At 45.2% G+C, this 18,061-nt stretch overlaps 1 protein-coding gene across 11 annotated transcripts in view; it reads left to right on the top strand.

Moving 5' to 3' along the window:
- LOC146833373 (serine hydrolase-like protein) overlaps positions 1-18,061 on the top strand; it is a 143,439-nt gene that overhangs the window by 62,091 nt on the left and 63,287 nt on the right. For 6 of the 11 annotated variants that reach the window (XM_085601159.1, XM_085601158.1, XM_085601164.1 and 3 more), the window contains exons 1-3: positions 6,302-6,384; positions 16,961-17,110; positions 17,577-17,690. In XM_085601159.1, coding sequence (XP_085457285.1) covers positions 6,351-6,384; positions 16,961-17,110; positions 17,577-17,690 — 298 coding nt within the window. In that variant the 5' untranslated portion in view covers positions 6,302-6,350. Of the gene's footprint in view, positions 1-6,301; positions 6,385-16,960; positions 17,111-17,576; positions 17,691-18,061 lie in introns of those variants that run through there. The other 5 variants (XM_085601165.1, XM_085601160.1, XM_085601167.1 and 2 more) reach the window with 1 other exon arrangement.

The raw sequence follows: 18,061 nt of genomic DNA on the forward strand, positions 1-18,061 counted from the left end.
TGGGTAAAGAGCCTTCCAAACTATTGAGGGAATTTCCCTTATTGTCTTTGGAAGGACTAAATCTCCTACTCGATAGGATTAAATCTTCCTCTCCTATGGATCCCTTACCTCTAAAAACTTTGAAGGAGTGCAGAAGTAGTATTCTGCCGCCTATGTTGGAAGTTATGAATAAGTCTATTGTCCAGGGTTCTTTTCCATCAGTATGGAAGAAGGCTATTGTAAAGCCTCTCCTTAAGAAACCATCTTTGGACCCTGGCCTTCTTAAAAACTTTAGACCAATTTCTCTGCTTCCTGCTCCTGCAAAAATATTGGAGGCACACCTCAACTCTCATCTCTCCACTTTTCTTGAGACCAGTGAGTACCTTGATAACACACAGCACGGATTCAGAAAACATCATAGTACTGAATCCGCACTCACTGTTGTAGCTGATAACATCCGACGTAAAGTGGATAATGGCCAAACTACAATACTGGTCCTATTAGATCTCACAGCCGCATTTGACACCCTGTCTCCCACCATTTTAACATCTCGGCTTAGTGAGGCAGGGGTGACTGGACCGGCCTTGAATCTTCTTGACTCCTTTCTCCATGGTAGAGAACAGAGAGTAAAGCTTGGAAATTTCCTCTCCCCTGCTAAGTCGTTACAATGTGGGGTGCCACAGGGGTCGGCTCTTAGTCCGACCCTGTTTAACATCTATGTGGCTCCCCTTGCTAGACTATTAAGATCGCAGGGGATGGAGGTTGTGTCCTACGCCGACGACACCCAGATCATGGTGTCACTGGCCCATTCCTCTGTCCATACATCTGCCACTAGCTTTAGGTCATGCATGCAGCATGTTGCAGACTGGATGATCATCAACTCCCTAAAGTTAAATGGCGATAAGACAGAGGTCTTGGTCTTTGGGAAAGACCAAGATGTTTGGTCGAGCGAGTGGTGGCCTATATCTCTTGGCATCTGCCCCACCCCCTCCCCATCAGCCAGAAATCTCGGTGTGGTTTTTGACACCTCACTTTCTATGACGCTCCAAGCTAATAGGACCGTGGCCTCTTGTTGGGGTGTTATTAGGATCCTAAATAGGATTCGGAGCTATCTTTCTCTCCAGGCCCGTAAGCAGATTGCAGTCGCTCTTGTTGGCTCTAGGCTCGATTATTGTAACTCCTTATATGCTGAGTCCAACAAGGGCCTTATCCATAGACTGCAAATCGTGCAGAATGCTGCTGCACGTTTTGTTCTGGCTCTTCCCTTGGCATCCTCAGCTACGATTGCTAGGAGAGACCTTCACTGGCTTCCTGTTCAACATAGAGTCTTTTTTAAGATTCTATGTCTTACTTACAGAGCTCTTGCGGCTGGCTCGGAAGATGCACTTGGCTCCTTGCTTACCCACTACAGTCCATCCAGATCTCTTCGATCTGCTGGATTATTTCAACTGGTAGTCCACCGTATAAGACTAGCTAGATGGGGAGCGAGAGCTTTCTCTGTTGTCGCTCCTAAGCTTTGGAATTCCCTTCCAATTGAGGTCAAAACCCTTCCTTCTTTGGATTGGTTTAAAAAGGCCCTTAAAACTTGGTACTTTACCAAAGCTTACCAATAAGAGATTGCTGGTTTAGATTGACGAGCTGTTTTATTTGAGTTAGGCGCCTTGACGCCCATTGGGCAAAGTTTGCGCATAATAAGATTTATTTCATTCATTCATTCATTTCGCAGCAGGATACTTACTCCTCGTTTAATGACCAGAACTGTCTAGAGTACAATAACCACGTGACACAAGCTATAAATGAAGTAGCTCCTTCTAGAACCAACAAACATTTGCAATGCAATAGGTCTCGCATTTGGGAGAATTTGAGCTACTGGTATTGTTATTATTATTATTGAATTTTGTACCGCGCACGGTTACCATGAGGCATCCCAGCGCTTATAGAAACCAAGAGCAGGCTACTAATAAAAAGCAGAGAAGCTACAGTTATTCTGGGAACAGATACGTTTTCAGATGTTTCCGGAATCTGGGAAGGTTTGGTTCGGACCGCAGCGAGAATGGGAGGGAGTTCCAGGCTAGCGCTGTATGGATAGAAAAACTCCTGCCCCCTGAGCGGGCTCTCCTGATTCTCTTAGTCTGAAGGAAATGTTTATTGTCAGAGCGTAAGGCTCTTGTAGACTTATAAGGGCGAATCATGTCCTTCAGAATAGCTGGTCCTTTCCCCTGTATGCTCTTGTGAGCGATGCACAGGGCCTTAAAGGTAACTCTCTCTTTGACAGGGAGCCAATGGAGTGCTTTTAAAGCAGGCCTGGCTGACTGCCTGGCCGGAACATTCCGCAGCAGCCTTGCTGCTGCGTTCTGCACTTGTTGCAGGATCTTAAACGTTGACTCTGGTGCTCCAAGAAAGAGCGCGTTACTGTAGTCCAGGCGTGAGATGATTAATCCTTCGACTAACAGCTTCCGGGAGAGTTCTGGTAACAGGGGGAGAACCTTACGGGCCGACCGGAGCATTCCATAACAAACGCCCGCGATCTTCTTGGCGTGTGTCCTAAAGGACAAGTCCGGCTCCAGCCAGACCCCCAGGCTCTTGATCTCTTTTTTTGGGTCAGGCGGGGTGCCCATGCAGTTGGGCCAGCTGCTTGGCGAGAGGGCAAAACTTGAATGACCCAAGATCATCAGCTCAGTTTTTGAGCCATTCAGTTTGAGCGATGACCTGGACATCCAATCAAACACATCTCTCAAGCAAGCATGGAGTGTCTCTGGCTGTTTCTCCAGCTGTGTAAGACTCACCACTAGCTGGGTGTCATCCGCATAGCTTATGGTCTTAAAGCCAAACGGAGACACCACACCCTCCAAGGGTGCCATATACACGTTAAATAACGTGGGGCTAAGGGATGAGCCCTGTGGCACCCCGCAGTGGAGTGGGAGGGGAGGGGATTTTGCATTTCCTTCCCAAACCTCGAAGGTACGCCCCTCCAAAAAGGAGGCCAACCATTCCAGGGCCACTCCTGTGACACCCGACTCAGCTAGACGTTGTATCAGCACCCCATGGTTGACGGTATCGAAGGCCGCACTGAGGTCCAGGAGGATCACTGCCACTGATCCCCCTGCATCCAAAGTGTTTCTGGCCTCCTCTACCACTGCTAGCAGAGCCGTGTCCGTACCATGGCCTGGTCGAAATCCCGTCTGGGAGTCCCTCAACCGGCCATTCTCCTCAAGAAAGTTTGATAACCGATGGTTCGCCAGCCTCTCGGCAATCTTACTCACTCCTGGTAGTAAGGAGATGGGCCTGAAATTGGCCAAGTTCTGCGGGTCCAAGCCCGGCTTCTTCAGAAGCGCTTTGACAACCGCACTTTTCCAGTCAGGCGGCACTGTCCCCTGAGTGAACGAGAGATTGATCAGATTGGTCAGGGGCTCTCCTATCGTCAGGGCGGCCTGCTTAAGGTACCGCATCGGGACAGGGTCCCGAGGTGAGCCACTTTTCATGCTCCCGAGGACCTTCAGTACTTCACCTGTAGATACAGGGCCAAATGACGTCAGTCGATTTTCCGACATGCTGAAGTCCTCAGAAGGGGGCGATGTTCCCAAGACCGAGGGGAGAGAACTAATAATAATGTCGATTTTGTTTTTGAAGTAGGTGGCTAATTCCAGACATTTTTCCTGTGGTCTATCATAGACAGGAGTAGGCTCAGGTGGTTTAAGAAGCACCTTCATCACTAAGAAAGCTTCCCTGGATGAGGACGCAGCATGGTTTACTCTCTCCCCATAGAAGGAGGCCTTAGCAGTACGTATAGCAAGTTTGTATATTCTAAGTTCGATGCGATATTTTTCCCTGCTATCTATCTCCGGACACCTTCTCCATAATCTCTCCGCGCGTTTGCAGTTCTGTCTCAAGGTTCTGAGCTCTGGGGTATACCAAGGGGCAGACCCCATTCTCTTGTCCCTAATGAGCATCTTCTTGAGAGGAAGCACATGGTCCAGTGCGTTGGTCAACCAGTTCCTCACTATAACATCTGCAGACACCGGGTCACAGCCCTTCTCAGGCTGAGTGTCCTCCAGACGGGCATTCCAAGTGTCTACCGGGAGCCTTGACCATGCCCTATCTATTCTAAATTCCCTGAGTGGGAGCGTGTCATCACACTTAATCTCCCAGTTAGCCATGATCAGTGAGTGGTCAGACCAAGGAAGAGCGAGGGGAGGCATGGCGGATATACCCGTCATGTTCGAAAAGATGGGGTCAAGAAGATGACCTTTGACATGGGTGGCCCCAGTATTTATCAGTTTCATCTGCAGGGCGCTCAGCTCGCTCGACAAATTGGTAGCCCTAGGGTCAATATCTTCATCGAAATGGCAATTGAGATCTCCTAGCAAGATGAAGTTGGATGCGGCCGCAGCCAGCAGAGTAGTAGTTTCCATTAGTGACGATGTAAAATCACCCATGTTTCCAGGGGGCCGGTAGACTAGGAGTCCTGTCAACGTGTAGGTAGGGGAAAATTGAAGCGAGAATTGGCAGCTCTCACAGTCCTTGACCCCTGCCTCACTTGCCTTACAACTCAGTGACTCCCTGTATAAAATGGCCAGACCCCCCCCTCTCCCTGTGCCTCTGTCAAGATGGTAGATCAGATATCCCGGCGCCAGCGCTATCACCGCATCCGGACCCGAGGTGTCAGAAAGCCAAGTCTCAGTGAGAAACAAGGCATCAACCTTGTGGTCCAGTAGTAGGGAGTTAATCTCTGTAGCGTGGCAGGGGAGTGATCTGCAGTTAAGCAGGGCAAGCCGACACAAGGTAGTGGGGATGGCATCTTCTACATCCAGGTGGCAAACTCTACATCCCCTAAAGCGCTTTCCGTCTTTGGCAACATAGCAGCATTTATCGTATTTCGGTAGGATAGGAGCTCATCCTTCGTATACCTGATCGTGATGGAGTGCTGGGGACTCACCTCGGGCATAGCTACTGGCCCCGGACCCGGTTGGGCCCGGACGGGCACAGACGGGCTTAACTCTGGCGAAACTCCGGCGCTAGTCCGGCGCGTCCGCTGCTCGCGTCCGCTGCGCGGAGCCATAAGGGACTATTTATATAGGGCGACTAGACCGCTCGGCGAATGTGCCCCCACCTAAGATGGCCGCCAAAACTGGATCGAGCCCGGGGCCGGTCTAAACCCAGCACCCAGGGATCAGGGACAGATGGAAATGATTTATCTGCCTAACGAGGGTAGGAGCGTTTCAAAAAAACAATTTTAAAAGTGATTTTAAAAGACCGTTTTTTCGTCCTAAAAAGTAGTTCTAAATGCAGGGGGGATCGGACACAAGGGATAAATCAAGTGCAATTCTTTATCAAATAAAGCAGCAACTGAGCGCTCGAATAGCAGCCTCTCAGTAGTTCTTAATAGACAAACCGACAAACCGACAAACACATAGATAAAAGGTTTGTAAACGACAAACCTTTTATCTATGTGTTGGTTTTGAAAACAGATAAAAGGCAGTGTCATTTACAAAGCCAATAACTTAGAATTTCGCGAATGCGAGACCTATTGCATTGCAAATGCTTGTTACTGTTGGGGCTGTGTTCAGTTGCCCGTGTGGTTAGTTACTCTTTTACATACATCTGTTTAAATACGATTAATACTTCCCACATCTCATATCTAAAATATTTGTGCATAGTCCCAGACCACTTGTCCCAATAACCCTTTGCTAATGACCAGTTACCACATATCTCCAGATTATTGGACACCACTTTTCCTGAATATTCAACAATAATCTCATGATATATGCCTCACATCTTTGGAAAATCACAGACTCCCACTTAACTCACTGAAGCAGGGCTGCTTGCCCCAGATATCACCCGATAATCGAATGCCAAGTCCCCAACATTATTTTCTCTATACTCAAGAGACAGTTCACGTTGATATGTCTGGCGAATCCCAGACCAAGTGCCCCAAAATGTCCCTGGATAATCTCCGCTCAGGTGACCCCAAACATCTCTCTTTAAACTCGCTCAGCAATGCTCTAAATATCAATTTATAATCCTAGACCCTATGTCAGTAATATCCGTTTGTAAACCAAACAATGGGATGCAAACATTATTTTCTTGGACGTTCTACCCACAAATCCCTGACTTCCAGACTGTGTGCCATAAATGTCCCCTTATAAATCCACCCAGAATATTTTCACACAATCTCGTATTGCATGCTTCAAACATCCATCTATAAAGTTAGATTATACACCCCAAAGTGGAAAGACCAGCCCTTTACTGAGTCTGGTTAATCATTTCTTCACCTTTGCTGAGACTCTGGACATGTGGTGGTCAAAGGTCGGCCCAGGATACTTGCGTTTTTTTCTCCACATTTACTCCGGGTTTCGAGAAGCACAGCCGGGATGCCTGTATCGGCTGGTTACCACCGCCGTCTGGGTAAGGTCGTCCCTCAAAACCCACCAATTTTAGCAATAATCAGGGCTTTAAGTGACCCGGGTCTCACCGGGTCTGAGCATCGGCAGTTTTTTGAAGGGGACCTCGAAACGGGTCTCTATCGGGCTGTTTTGTGCCCTGACACTGGCGGTCCGTTTTTTTCCAGTCTGCAGTGACAGCAGGCACATAGATGTGCGCGTGCTCATACTGCTCACTTCTCACTAGAGGAGGGGTTACCATATGACATCATGCCAGGTGAGCGTTGTAGGGGAAAGGAAATCCTTTAAAGAGGGTAATTTTCTCTCTGGATTTCCCTTCTCTTTTTGAAACTCGGGAGCAGCAAAATTGTGGTGTCACATGCAACTACCAACCATTGACAAAGCCAATAGTCCTTTCTTGTTGTCCATGATGTTAATTGTTGTATCCTATATCTAGCTGCAATGACAGAAACAGCAAAATACAAGTTGGGCGGACCACTATCCTAAACGCAGATTTTTAGCTTAAGTGTTAAGCCACGCCATTTGGCTACGCCCCTTTGAGAGACCCTCCAATTTTTTCATCCCACTTAAAGCCCTGGCAATAATAATATCATCGTCCTAGATCATGGTGATTGGAAACCATTGCTTGCAGGTCACACACATCTATGCAGTCGGCACCTGTGCTAGTTAAATGAGATTGGAAACGGTGACCTTCAGGTTACCTACACCTTTCGCAGCAGGTATGCAAACTATTCTAGCTATTTTAGTAGGATTGGGACCTTTGCTTGCAGGTTACCCAGATCTCTGCAGCAGGAACTTTAGCCACCTGAGCCTCCTTCATGGTTTTAAAATGTGATCTGCATATTTCGGCAGCTATCCTAACTACCCATGTGCTATTTTACTTCGATTGGGCCTTGTGCAATGAATGTATCCAACACAGGCCCCCACATTTCAGTAAGAAACACACTAACCCTCAGAGTTGTTTCTAACCGGATTACAATCCGCAGCCTGCTTGTTGCCGGCATATCCTGGCAAAATTTAACTCCCTGAGCTATTTACAGGGATTTCATCATGTGATCTGCAGGTATGCAGCAGAGAGAAGATGTACCTGCACATTGCATAACCTTATCCCTCGACAGGCACATATATCCTCCAAACTACCAATCGAAGTCGAACCTGTGACCCACAGGTAATCTATATATCAGCGCAACAAGCGTGATAATCCATTGAGCAGTTTTTTTTTTCTTGGATTGGAACACAACTTGCGGGCTACACATTCAACTCTGCAGTATTGTATTGTAATTGCATTTATATAGCGCTTACTACCCCTGCCGAGGCATCAAGGCACTTTTTTGGCGAGTAGCACACTACTCCAGAACCCATAAAGGGTTAGGGGTGAATTAGAATAGTAAAATATGAAATAAATTTGAGTGGTGGATATGTTAGTCAGTTATTTGGATTGAGAAGGATAGAAGAGGGGGAAAGGTTTGCATTTATATAGCGCTTGCTACCCCTGATAAGTTAGGCACATTAACCCTACTGACAATCTGAAAAAAATAAAAACCAGTGACTATTTGAAAGTGCTTGATTTAGAACAGATCTTTCTCCTAGAAGCAGCAGAGTGCTTTATGTGGAACGTTTTTGTTGTGGTGGAATGATTCAGAGCATGGGGTTCAGTACATAGATTAAACTGGAGTGTGGAGACCATATTACAGAAACCAGGATGTGACTGTTGGTAGCAAAAACATGCACCTGAGGCTGTACTTTACAGCACACTGTGCTGATTTGTCTCACTTTTTAAAATGTATCGTATTTAGAGTTGGAGGCCCAGGAAGATCAAGGGATTTGCCCTCAACATTTCAGCATTTTGTTTTAAATGCCTAAACGGAGATTAGAACCTCGGTCTTCTCTTCCAGTGTCAGAATCAAGTCCGTAGACCGCGTGTCCTCTCATAATCCTGAAAATTGCCTTCCGATTTCTGCAGTGAGCACAATGATCTCTCAATTTGTTTTGGGACTGAAGTCTATGCCGGGCTGTTGCTCATTATTTATGTTATGAAAATGTATAGAGCATAAGTGCTACCCAGAAAGGTGTCCTGGCACTGAAGAAAAAATAAACCGAGAAACATGTTGACTACCAATGACAGGAGCTTACTAAAAAGTGAGTTTTTAAAGCATTCTTAAACTGGGAGTGAATATAACCTTAGGAGAAAGAGGGAGAGTATTCAAATACTTAGCTGCGAGTGGACGAAAAGCATGTTGTGGAGACAGGAATGTCCCCTACATGGTATACAGCCGTGCTTCCCTGCCCTGTGTGCCTGACCGCATCTATATGGTATCTTGGTTTTTGACTTTGGCCAATGCCTCACACTATTCTAGAGTGTGCACAGAGGCCTAGACCTGTCCCCTGACAAGAGTGAAGTCTTGGGCTTATCCTATGGCCATAACAGTACACCAAGCATGCCTTCATTGAACCACAGTGGACTACTGTCCCAGTCATGGGTTTAGCACAGAGCTGGGGTGGCAGCATACCGTGCTCTCTGAACCCAAAGTTGTGGCCAAACATTTTTATGTGTGTTGTTGAGCGGATGCCAACTAACCCACCCATGTAAGTTCCACTTCTATTCACTGTGTGTGTGTGAATACTTTATTGTTTGATTAATAAAATTCTTTACAATGATGGACATGCAGCAATAAAATCGTAAGTCAGACAGTTCAGTTACTAAAATATTTACATTTGTGGAGCAATAGAAAACTGAGTTTCTGTATCCTCATGTTCTCTTAAAAGCAAACCTAGATGCGACCATTTAACCCGTTAGCAGCGTCGAGTATAAATAGCAGATAATAGAAAGGTATGATTTTTAACTATAAATAGTTATTTTAAAAACATATTGACACCTGTTAGAATACGTAATCTCTCTATAGTCATGCTGTTTAAATGTGGACTGCATTTAAGCATGGAGTCCTTTTGATTAAGACACAATTAAAACCGTGATAATTCATTTTAGTTTTAACGTCATACTAAGACAATGGGGCAAGACACTAATCATTAGAAAAAGGCTGCTAACTAATCCCCTGATGGTGCAGTTCTATTTGTAGATAATTAAGAACCCTACATAAGATACTAAAAACGTCAAAATCATGCAAGACAGGGGACAATAAAAGAACGATGTGCAAAATACCAGGTTCGACCGCTATCAAGTAATACAATAAGGTGAACTGATCAGCGACACAACATGCTTAGTGCTGCCCAGTGTAAATTAACAATCATTGACTTGCTGGCTCTCACAGTTTGTAAGTCTTTTTGCTGCTCTTGTAACAAACTTAGTGAACCGGATATTAAGCACTGGATTATCAGGATTCATGGATGCAAGGATGGCTTGTCGACAGGAGCGAACACCAAGTTTGTTCCATTCGGCCCGTAGCAGGATCTTTCAGTCGTTAAGGAGTGCAGGCAGAGGCAAACCACATGTGCAATTGTTTCCTTACTGCTCCCGCACCCCCTGCACGTTATATTAGTGTTTGTAAAGCGGCAGCCTGGCAAGTGATACAGGAATGGCCATTCTCCCTCCCATTCTGAGGGCCAAGAATCTTTTTTTCCAAAACACTCCGTAAGTGCATGACACGTATGGCACCACAACTCCTGGCTTAAACTCTCATATGACTGACCAGGCATGCTTATCTTGTACCATTCGGACTCTGTCTAAATGAAAGGAGCAGGAGCTGACATTCCTTTTGATATAAATGTTAAGTGCCTGCTGCTGGGAAAGCAGAAAAATGCTACGGGGGAAAGGTGTTGGCACTCACCTGAGTCCTGCTAGGTGCTGTTGGCCCTCTACGGCGGTCCCTCGGCCTGCATTGCCGCCATTACATCGCCCCGGCGTGGGCAAAACTCCATTTCCCAGGCGCCCTAGCGCCCCACACACGCTATCCCAGCGCCCGGAGGCGCTTAAAAGAACGCCGCTCCTCTGGTGGAGCGGGAAAGCAGAAAAACGCTACGGGGGATAGGTGTTGGCACTCACCTGAGTCCTGCTAGGTGCTGTTGGCCCTCTACGGCGGTCCCTCGGCCTGCATTGCCGCCATTATATCGCCCCGGCGTGGGCAAAACTCCATTTCCCAGGCGCCCTAGCGCCCCACACACGCTATCCCAGCGCCCGGAGGCGCTTAAAAGAACGCCGCTCCTCTGGTGGAGCGGGAAAGCAGAAAAACGCTACGGGGGAAAGGTGTTGGCACTCACCTGAGTCCTGCTAGGTGCTGTTGGCCCTCTACGGCGGTCCCTCGGCCTGCATTGCCGCCATTACATCGCCCCAGCGTGGGCAAAACTCCATTTCCCAGGCGCCCTAGCGCCCCACACACGCTATCCCAGCGCCCGGAGGCGCTTAAAAGAACGCCGCTCCTCTGGTGGAGCGGGAAAGCAGAAAAACGCTACGGGGGAAAGGTGTTGGCACTCACCTGAGTCCTGCTAGGTGCTGTTGGCCCTCTACGGCGGTCCCTCGGCCTGCATTGCCGCCATTACATCGCCCCGGCGTGGGCAAAACTCCATTTCCCAGGCGCCCTAGCGCCCCACACGCGCTATCCCAGCGCCCGGAGGCGCTTAAAAGAACGCCACTCCTCCCGCGTCGCGGGACGCGCGCGGGCGGGCGCCGGGCTAAGCCCGGGCAAGAGACAGGACTGGGCCACGGACTTTGTACGTATGTAACGCAGAACTTGTGCAGTTATTATACGTTGTTGTGTAACGTGGTTATCTGTAGGTGCTAATTGAAGTTAGCTGATTGGTATAGCCCCCGGTAAAACGTGCCCGGACCTAAGGATTACTGTTAGGGTTGCTAACATGTCTAAGGTCAAGATGAATAAACCCACCAAGGGGGCTGGTTCTATGGATAACTATCTTGTGTAAAAGGTGACCCAAATTAATAATACCCGTAGAGCTTCCCTAGGGCGAGGTAATGATTCTGACGTATGTGCAGAACTATCGTCTCCTTTGGTACTCACAGTTCCTATAGATGGACAGGATGGGGGAAATGGGGCTGCCGTAACTAATGCAGCACAAATACATGCAGATCAGATTGTAGATGACCCAGAAGTAGCATCTGAACTAACAGAGGAAGAGCCATCACTCTTATCGCCCCAGCATAGACCAGTGAGACTGTGCAGGAAGGTACAAGCTAAGCGCGGGGGCAAGCATTGTAAGAGTAAAACAGGGAGGGGTAACAGAGTCTCTAATAGTGGGGCATTGCAAAAGAATTTAGAAGAGGGTAGTGGTACGGGCGGAATCAGTTCTAACATCGCCCCAGAACCATTAACACTTCTATTTCACTCACTGGAGGGAAAAATAGAGGCAAAAATTGCAGAGTTGATGCAACCTTTGCTAGCCAAATTAGATACTATGGCCTTAGAAGTAGAAAGATTAGGTGGCCTGCTAAAATCGCACCTGGCTGGACCATCAGGTAAATTAGATGCAGCAAATAATAAATGAACTGTGGATGATCCGGGAACATATAAAGGAAATGTACCTAATATTCCATCAAACAGGCAGATTAACACGCAGAATACAGTGGTTGTTACTGATCCTGTCTTATCGGATGCCACGACATTAACAATGCAGAATACCACCGTTACTGGAACTCTTGAGGGAAATTTGCCCTATAGCCATGTAAAGAAAAATCGTCATGTAAATCTTCCTCCTGAATGCGCACCTTACGTGGCTGTACTTACAAATGTCCCACCCATTCAGCCCCAAGCATATCAGGTGTCTGAAGAAAATCATGATTCTTTAAGGAATAGGACGGTCTTCTGGCTTAATAAGAATTGTGGGTTTCCCGTTAAATTTGCTGATCAAATATTAACAACAAGAAGGGTGAGCTGGATCGGATCATCTAGTAAGGCAATAAATGGTGACTGCATTATCATCAATTGTAGGCATCCTCAACATGCTGCTACAGTTTTACTTAGAGCTGCTGCATTGGCCAACATACCTAATAGTATTTGCTTACGCCCACTGGGGTTTTTTTATTCCCATTTGATTAGAAATCCACCAACCCCTGGCCCCTTTAGATCGCGTATACTCTCACAGTCACTGCCTCCCAATGGGGAATATGTTCACAATGTGGGATTACAGAGAGGTAATGGTTTTAACATTGTAACTCGCAACAGATTTGATGCCCTTTCGGGATTAGAGCTATGTGACTGACATGAGGCATCCGTTGGGCAGGTAACTCGTGGCTCAGTGAATCTGGAATGTACGGAATGTATCTCGGCTGTCAACAACTCTAATAATATAATTTCTTGGAACATTGCGGGTTTAGGCACCAAAATGGAGGATTGCAACTGGATTGAGTATATTAAAAAGTACCAAGTCATCTGTCTACAGGAAACTTGGTCAATCGATTGTAATTACTTCCTGGAAGGGTATAAGGCCTATTATGTCCCAGCAGTAGCAACTACTAGGGGCAGACCTAAAGGGGGCCTGGTTGTGTTTATCTCGATAGTATTATGTTGTAAGGTTCGGAGAATTACAACAAACCACACTGGCATTATTGGATTAGTTTTAATTGGAGATAACTGTATGGCCGGTCTGGTAAATTTTTATAATGCCACTAATTGTAGTACTAACTCTAGTCAGATAGTTACACTGAATTCTTTTATTAGTAACTCCATGAAGGACTGTCTTCATAACCTCATGGTGGTCGGGGACTTTAATGTTCATCCCTGTGGAGACCCTCTTTTTAAAATGATTACGGAACTTAATTGCCTGTACTGTGAGAATTTCCATTTTGAGCACTCAACTGAGGGGGAACACCTCAATGATATGCTTAATGAGTTAGAATTAACTCCCATGATAGCATTGATGGCCCCGAATAAGTGCTTTGATACCCCAACATTTAAGGGGAACGGTAGGGCAACTTTTATAGATTTTATCTTGTTAACACCTGTAATGCAGTCTTTTGTAGGATTCTTCTCTATTGAAGTCAGTGAATTCAGTGACCACAATCCTCTCACTGCTCTTATGAGGGGTCCACTGCTCTTATGAGGGGTCCACTGATAGTTAAAGAAAGAGTGGAACCCCTTATTGGTAGGGTGAATACCACAGATGGCAGACGTCGACTGAGATGGTCCATGGTAACCCCTGATCAGCTGTACATCAAAATTAAAACCACTTGTGCTGACGAAATTCCGTTATGCACTCAAGAGGGTGCACTCCCAAACACTGTCCTAAATGCCTTCAACTGTTTAGCGGTGAAGGTATCTCAGTTACTATCAGTACCTATAAAAAAATCGGATTCCATAAAAGGTCCTAGGTGGTTTAATCAGGACTGTTCAAAAGCAGCTAGAAATTTAAGAGTAGCATTGACATCTAAGCCTAGGATAAAAGCTGATGTTCAGCAGTGTAGAATGATCTACAAAAAAACTATTAAAAGACATAAGGAATCTCTCAGGGAAGAGGCGTGGTCAGAGATCTTAGATTCTGCCACCCTTGGAAGTAGCACAGCTTTCTGGGCCTTGATGAGAAAACCATTTTTGACACAGGACCCGGGAAATGGTACTGAAAGCTATATATCTAAGGAGGAGTGGGAAGTGCACTTTAAGAAGTTGTACTGCTGCACAGGGGACATGGATACAACTATCGACTGTAGTAAAACTGGTGCACAGATTGTTTTTAATAGAGGTGAAGTTTTGGAGGGCATACAGGGTATCACAGGTGGAAAAGCTCCCGGCCCGGACGGGATTCCCCCTGATTTATTTAAATCTGATCCTAGCTTTTGGGCACCCATTCTAGAGTCCGTTTTTAATGCAGCTGCAAAAGAAGGATGTCCACGATCATGGGGTGTTTCCACAATTGTCCCGGTTTTTAAAAAGGGTGATAAGGGCAGCCCACACTGCTATCAACCGATTTCTTTATTAGATTCTATGGTCAAGATTGTAGGAAGAATTGTACTGCAAAGATTGGTAGAGTGGGTGGAGGAAAAGAATATTATGTCTCCCTCGCAGTACGGATTTTGTAAAGGCCGATCGACAATTACTCAATGCCTTAACCTCTTCCTGATCCTAAGCAAATATACTATAATACAGAAAGGTACCATTCATCTTGCCTTTATGGACTTGTCTTCCGCGTTTGACTGCGTCAACCGGGGTAAGCTGTGGCAGTCCATGAGGTTGAAAGGGGTTGATAGCGGTTTGGTTGATTTTTTGGTTGCCCTACACTGTAATACCAGTGCCAATGTAAGATATTCCTTGGATTTGAGTGTATCAAATAATTTTAGTATTGGAAAGGGTGTCCGGCAGGGCTGTATTCTGGCCCCCTTTCTTTTTAACTTTTATATCAATGACTTAGATGGGGTGTTACAGGATGTTCGTGCTGACTGCCCTAGAGTTGGTAGGCGTGGAATTCCAATACTTCTTTATGCAGATGATGCAGTACTTATATCTAGAACAGAGAGGGGACTTCAATCATTGTTAACAGCGTTTAATACATTTATGAGAGATAGAGACCTCTTGGTAAATAACACTAAATCTTTTGTATTACAAATTGGTCAGCAACCAAGAAAACCCTTCCGATTTAGGATTGGTGGAGAAATAATCCCTCTAACTAAAACATTTTCTTACTTAGGAGTCCTTTTCGACACAAAATTAAATTGGGAACCTCATCTTGCAAAGAAAAAAGGTGAAATGGTGAGGGTTAACGCATCAATATTTAATTTTGCCACTAAATTGGGGAAAAAGCCAATTTGTGCTATGCTGAAATTGTACAATGCTAAGTCTGTGGCAACTGTATCCTATGGTAGTGAACTTTGGGGGTATGTCAACGGAGAGCAATTACAGATTGCTGAAAATCGATTTATGAAGCGTCTATTGTGTGTCCCTCCTGGTACGGCTAATCTTGCTGTACATGAGGAGTTGGGGTCTCAATATTTATGTGACTTGCTTTCCTTACGCCCTTTGATGTTTTGGCTTAAAATTTGGCTAAATGAGAACATACCCCTAACTCATTTAATCATAAAGGATTTCTTGTCGCTGGACAAAGCACTGAGCTCTCCTTGGCTAAGTTACCTAAAATCAAATTTCGAGAAACTTGGTCGCCCTGAACTCTTTGCCAACCCACAATTAATTACAAGGGGAGATCTGGAGCTCATCAAACAAACATTTCTGATGGACAAGAGGATTATGAGAGAAGAAGTGGAGCTTCAGAAACCAAGTGTGAGAAAGTTTGTTATGCTTAAGACTACTGCGGCCATCGAACCATATTTGGAAGGGTCTTTGTCCTCACATGAGAAATTTTTACTGACCAGATTTAGGTTCAACCAGTTCCATCACCTGCTTATTCAACCTAAGTGTGACATTTTTAACAAATTGGCAGCGCCCTGCGGCTGCGACGGAAAGTCTCCGCAGGATATGCTGCATTTTATCTTTTTATGTAAATTTTATGAATTTCCACGCAAACTATATTTAGTGACTCTTTTAAAAAAACTTGGTTTTAAACAAATCAGACCGGCACTTTTGTACTTGCAGCTTTTGCACAGTGACAGTATTCTTCAAATTAAGGAGTTTTTAAAATTATGTATTAGACTGAGAAACTGCCTGGACCAGTGAAACCATTTCCCTCGTTTGTGTTCATACTTTGTAAGCACTCTCTTATTGCACTTTCTTATGATGAAATGGTTGGTGTTTTTGTGATAATGTATTGTATATTTTATGTATGTCTTTTATGGTTAGCAAATAACCGAAATAAAGCTTTTTGATGATGATGATGCCTGCTGCAATGGATTGGAGCTCCAATTCCACTTCTATTTACTGCCTCAGATCCTAATGCTAACATCCCAAATATATGTTGTGTGTGTGTGTATTTGCTACAAAAATGGTGTGCTTAAGTGAGCCAGAGTAATGGAGTCCTGTGGAATCCTTCTTAAATGCACCAAGTGGGACTTGCTGCACAAAATGGAGGTGAAGTTGTTTTCCCAGTAACTAAAAGTATATTGCTCACATTTTAAAAGCAAGTTTTTTTTAAATTGAATTCGCCTTTTTCTAATCAAGGAGCTACTTATTTGGGCAACAATGAAACTATAATTAATAGTCAAGCCTTAAAAGGATCATTGCTTGAAATACTTTGTTGTGATACACTAAATGAAACAAAGGAGACGTTGTCTTCAATAAGAAAGAAAGCAGGTAGAGTTTACTTTGTAAGCCAATTTTTTACCAATAGTTCTAGGGATCGGTGGAACTCTCAAGTCAGACAGCCACCAGTTGTCCTATGTGGCTGACCATGCTTCATTATGTGTATATGGCTCAGTGTGAATGGCAGTGCTATGGGTTTGGCTGGTCACTACTGTAGTGGAGGTACCTAAGAACTTAGATGTGGATGACTGCAGCTTTGGATGTGGCTGGCCTTGGCTGGTTGTACCTCAGATATTAGTTTTCTGTGGCTTAGGGTATGTCTGGTTGCATCTCAAGTTGGGGCTGGCTCAGGAGATGGCTAGTTGTTTCTGAGGACATGGCTAGCTGTGGCTCAGGATGTGATTGGCTGTGGCTCAAGTCATGATTGGCTGTTGTTCAGTTCATGGCTTATTTTTTAATCCCTGCTTTTCTTGGACTTTCTGTCTGTTTTAGGGACACCTATGGAGTTACAGATTCCGGTCCCTTGGGGTCACCTTGCCTGCCTGACCTGGGGCCCAGTTGAGGGCCGCCCTGTGTTGTGCCTCCATGGGTGGATGGACAATGCCAATACGTTCAAGAAGCTGGTGCCTCTGCTGCCCCCAGGTGATCATTGGAGCACATGGGATCAATTATACCTCATAATTAGCTAAGTGCCAATCCTGACCTTATCCAGTCCTGGAGATGACACTTAAGTTTCCCTGTGCCAACCTCCTCTGCCGAGCAACCCTGGTAGTGACAAGGTTGTGAATCCTACAAGTCACAGAGATAATGGATTCTGTTCAATTATGCCAGAGTCCTGAGGTGACAGCCTTTTGATCACCGTACTAAACCCCCAAACAATACAGCCTACATGCATCTACTTCTTTACCTTGTTTTCCTGTGCCAATCACTAGATATCAATTAGGTTTGCTTGACACCCGTCCTAAACAGATACCATGCCCATAAGTCTAACCAGTTATAGGGGAGACAATCTTTTCTTCCCATGTAAGGCTCTTGTATACATCCTGTCCTAGGGTAGTCAACTTCCTGTGATAGTTTGCACCCTTTAATCTCTCGCTTTCTTTTCCAGATCACCGCTATGTTGCCTTAGATTTCTCTGGTCATGGACAATCATCTCATCTCTCCCTGGGATCTTGCTATGATTACAAAAACTGCTTGCTTGATCTGCGAAAAACTTTGGAAGGTGAGTTTAGCTAAGTGGAAGGAGTTACCTAGTTAAAAGAGAAACCTCCCAAACTGGGAATGTGAAGTCGGGTAAGTGAGGCACCCAACTGAAAAAGAATTAACAAGCACAAAAAGGAACCCGATTTGATAATATTGGACTATTATATGTTGCCATTTGAGGACACAGAAGGATGCTCACCATTGTTAAAGACTATTATCCTATGCTGATGATAATTGGGTTCTGTTATATTATGTGCCTATCTGCCTTTATATAGCGGTATGATGACTGTCTTATTGTTTTGTAAAAACAAGGTTAAAAAAAAAAACAAGCACAAAAAAGAACAGTATTTATGGTTGCAAATTCAGTTAATGGACCTTTCATGTGAAGTT

Source organism: Triturus cristatus, chromosome 4_2, assembly GCF_964204655.1.
Source record: "Triturus cristatus chromosome 4_2, aTriCri1.1, whole genome shotgun sequence".
NCBI classification, from domain to species: domain Eukaryota; kingdom Metazoa; phylum Chordata; class Amphibia; order Caudata; family Salamandridae; genus Triturus; species Triturus cristatus.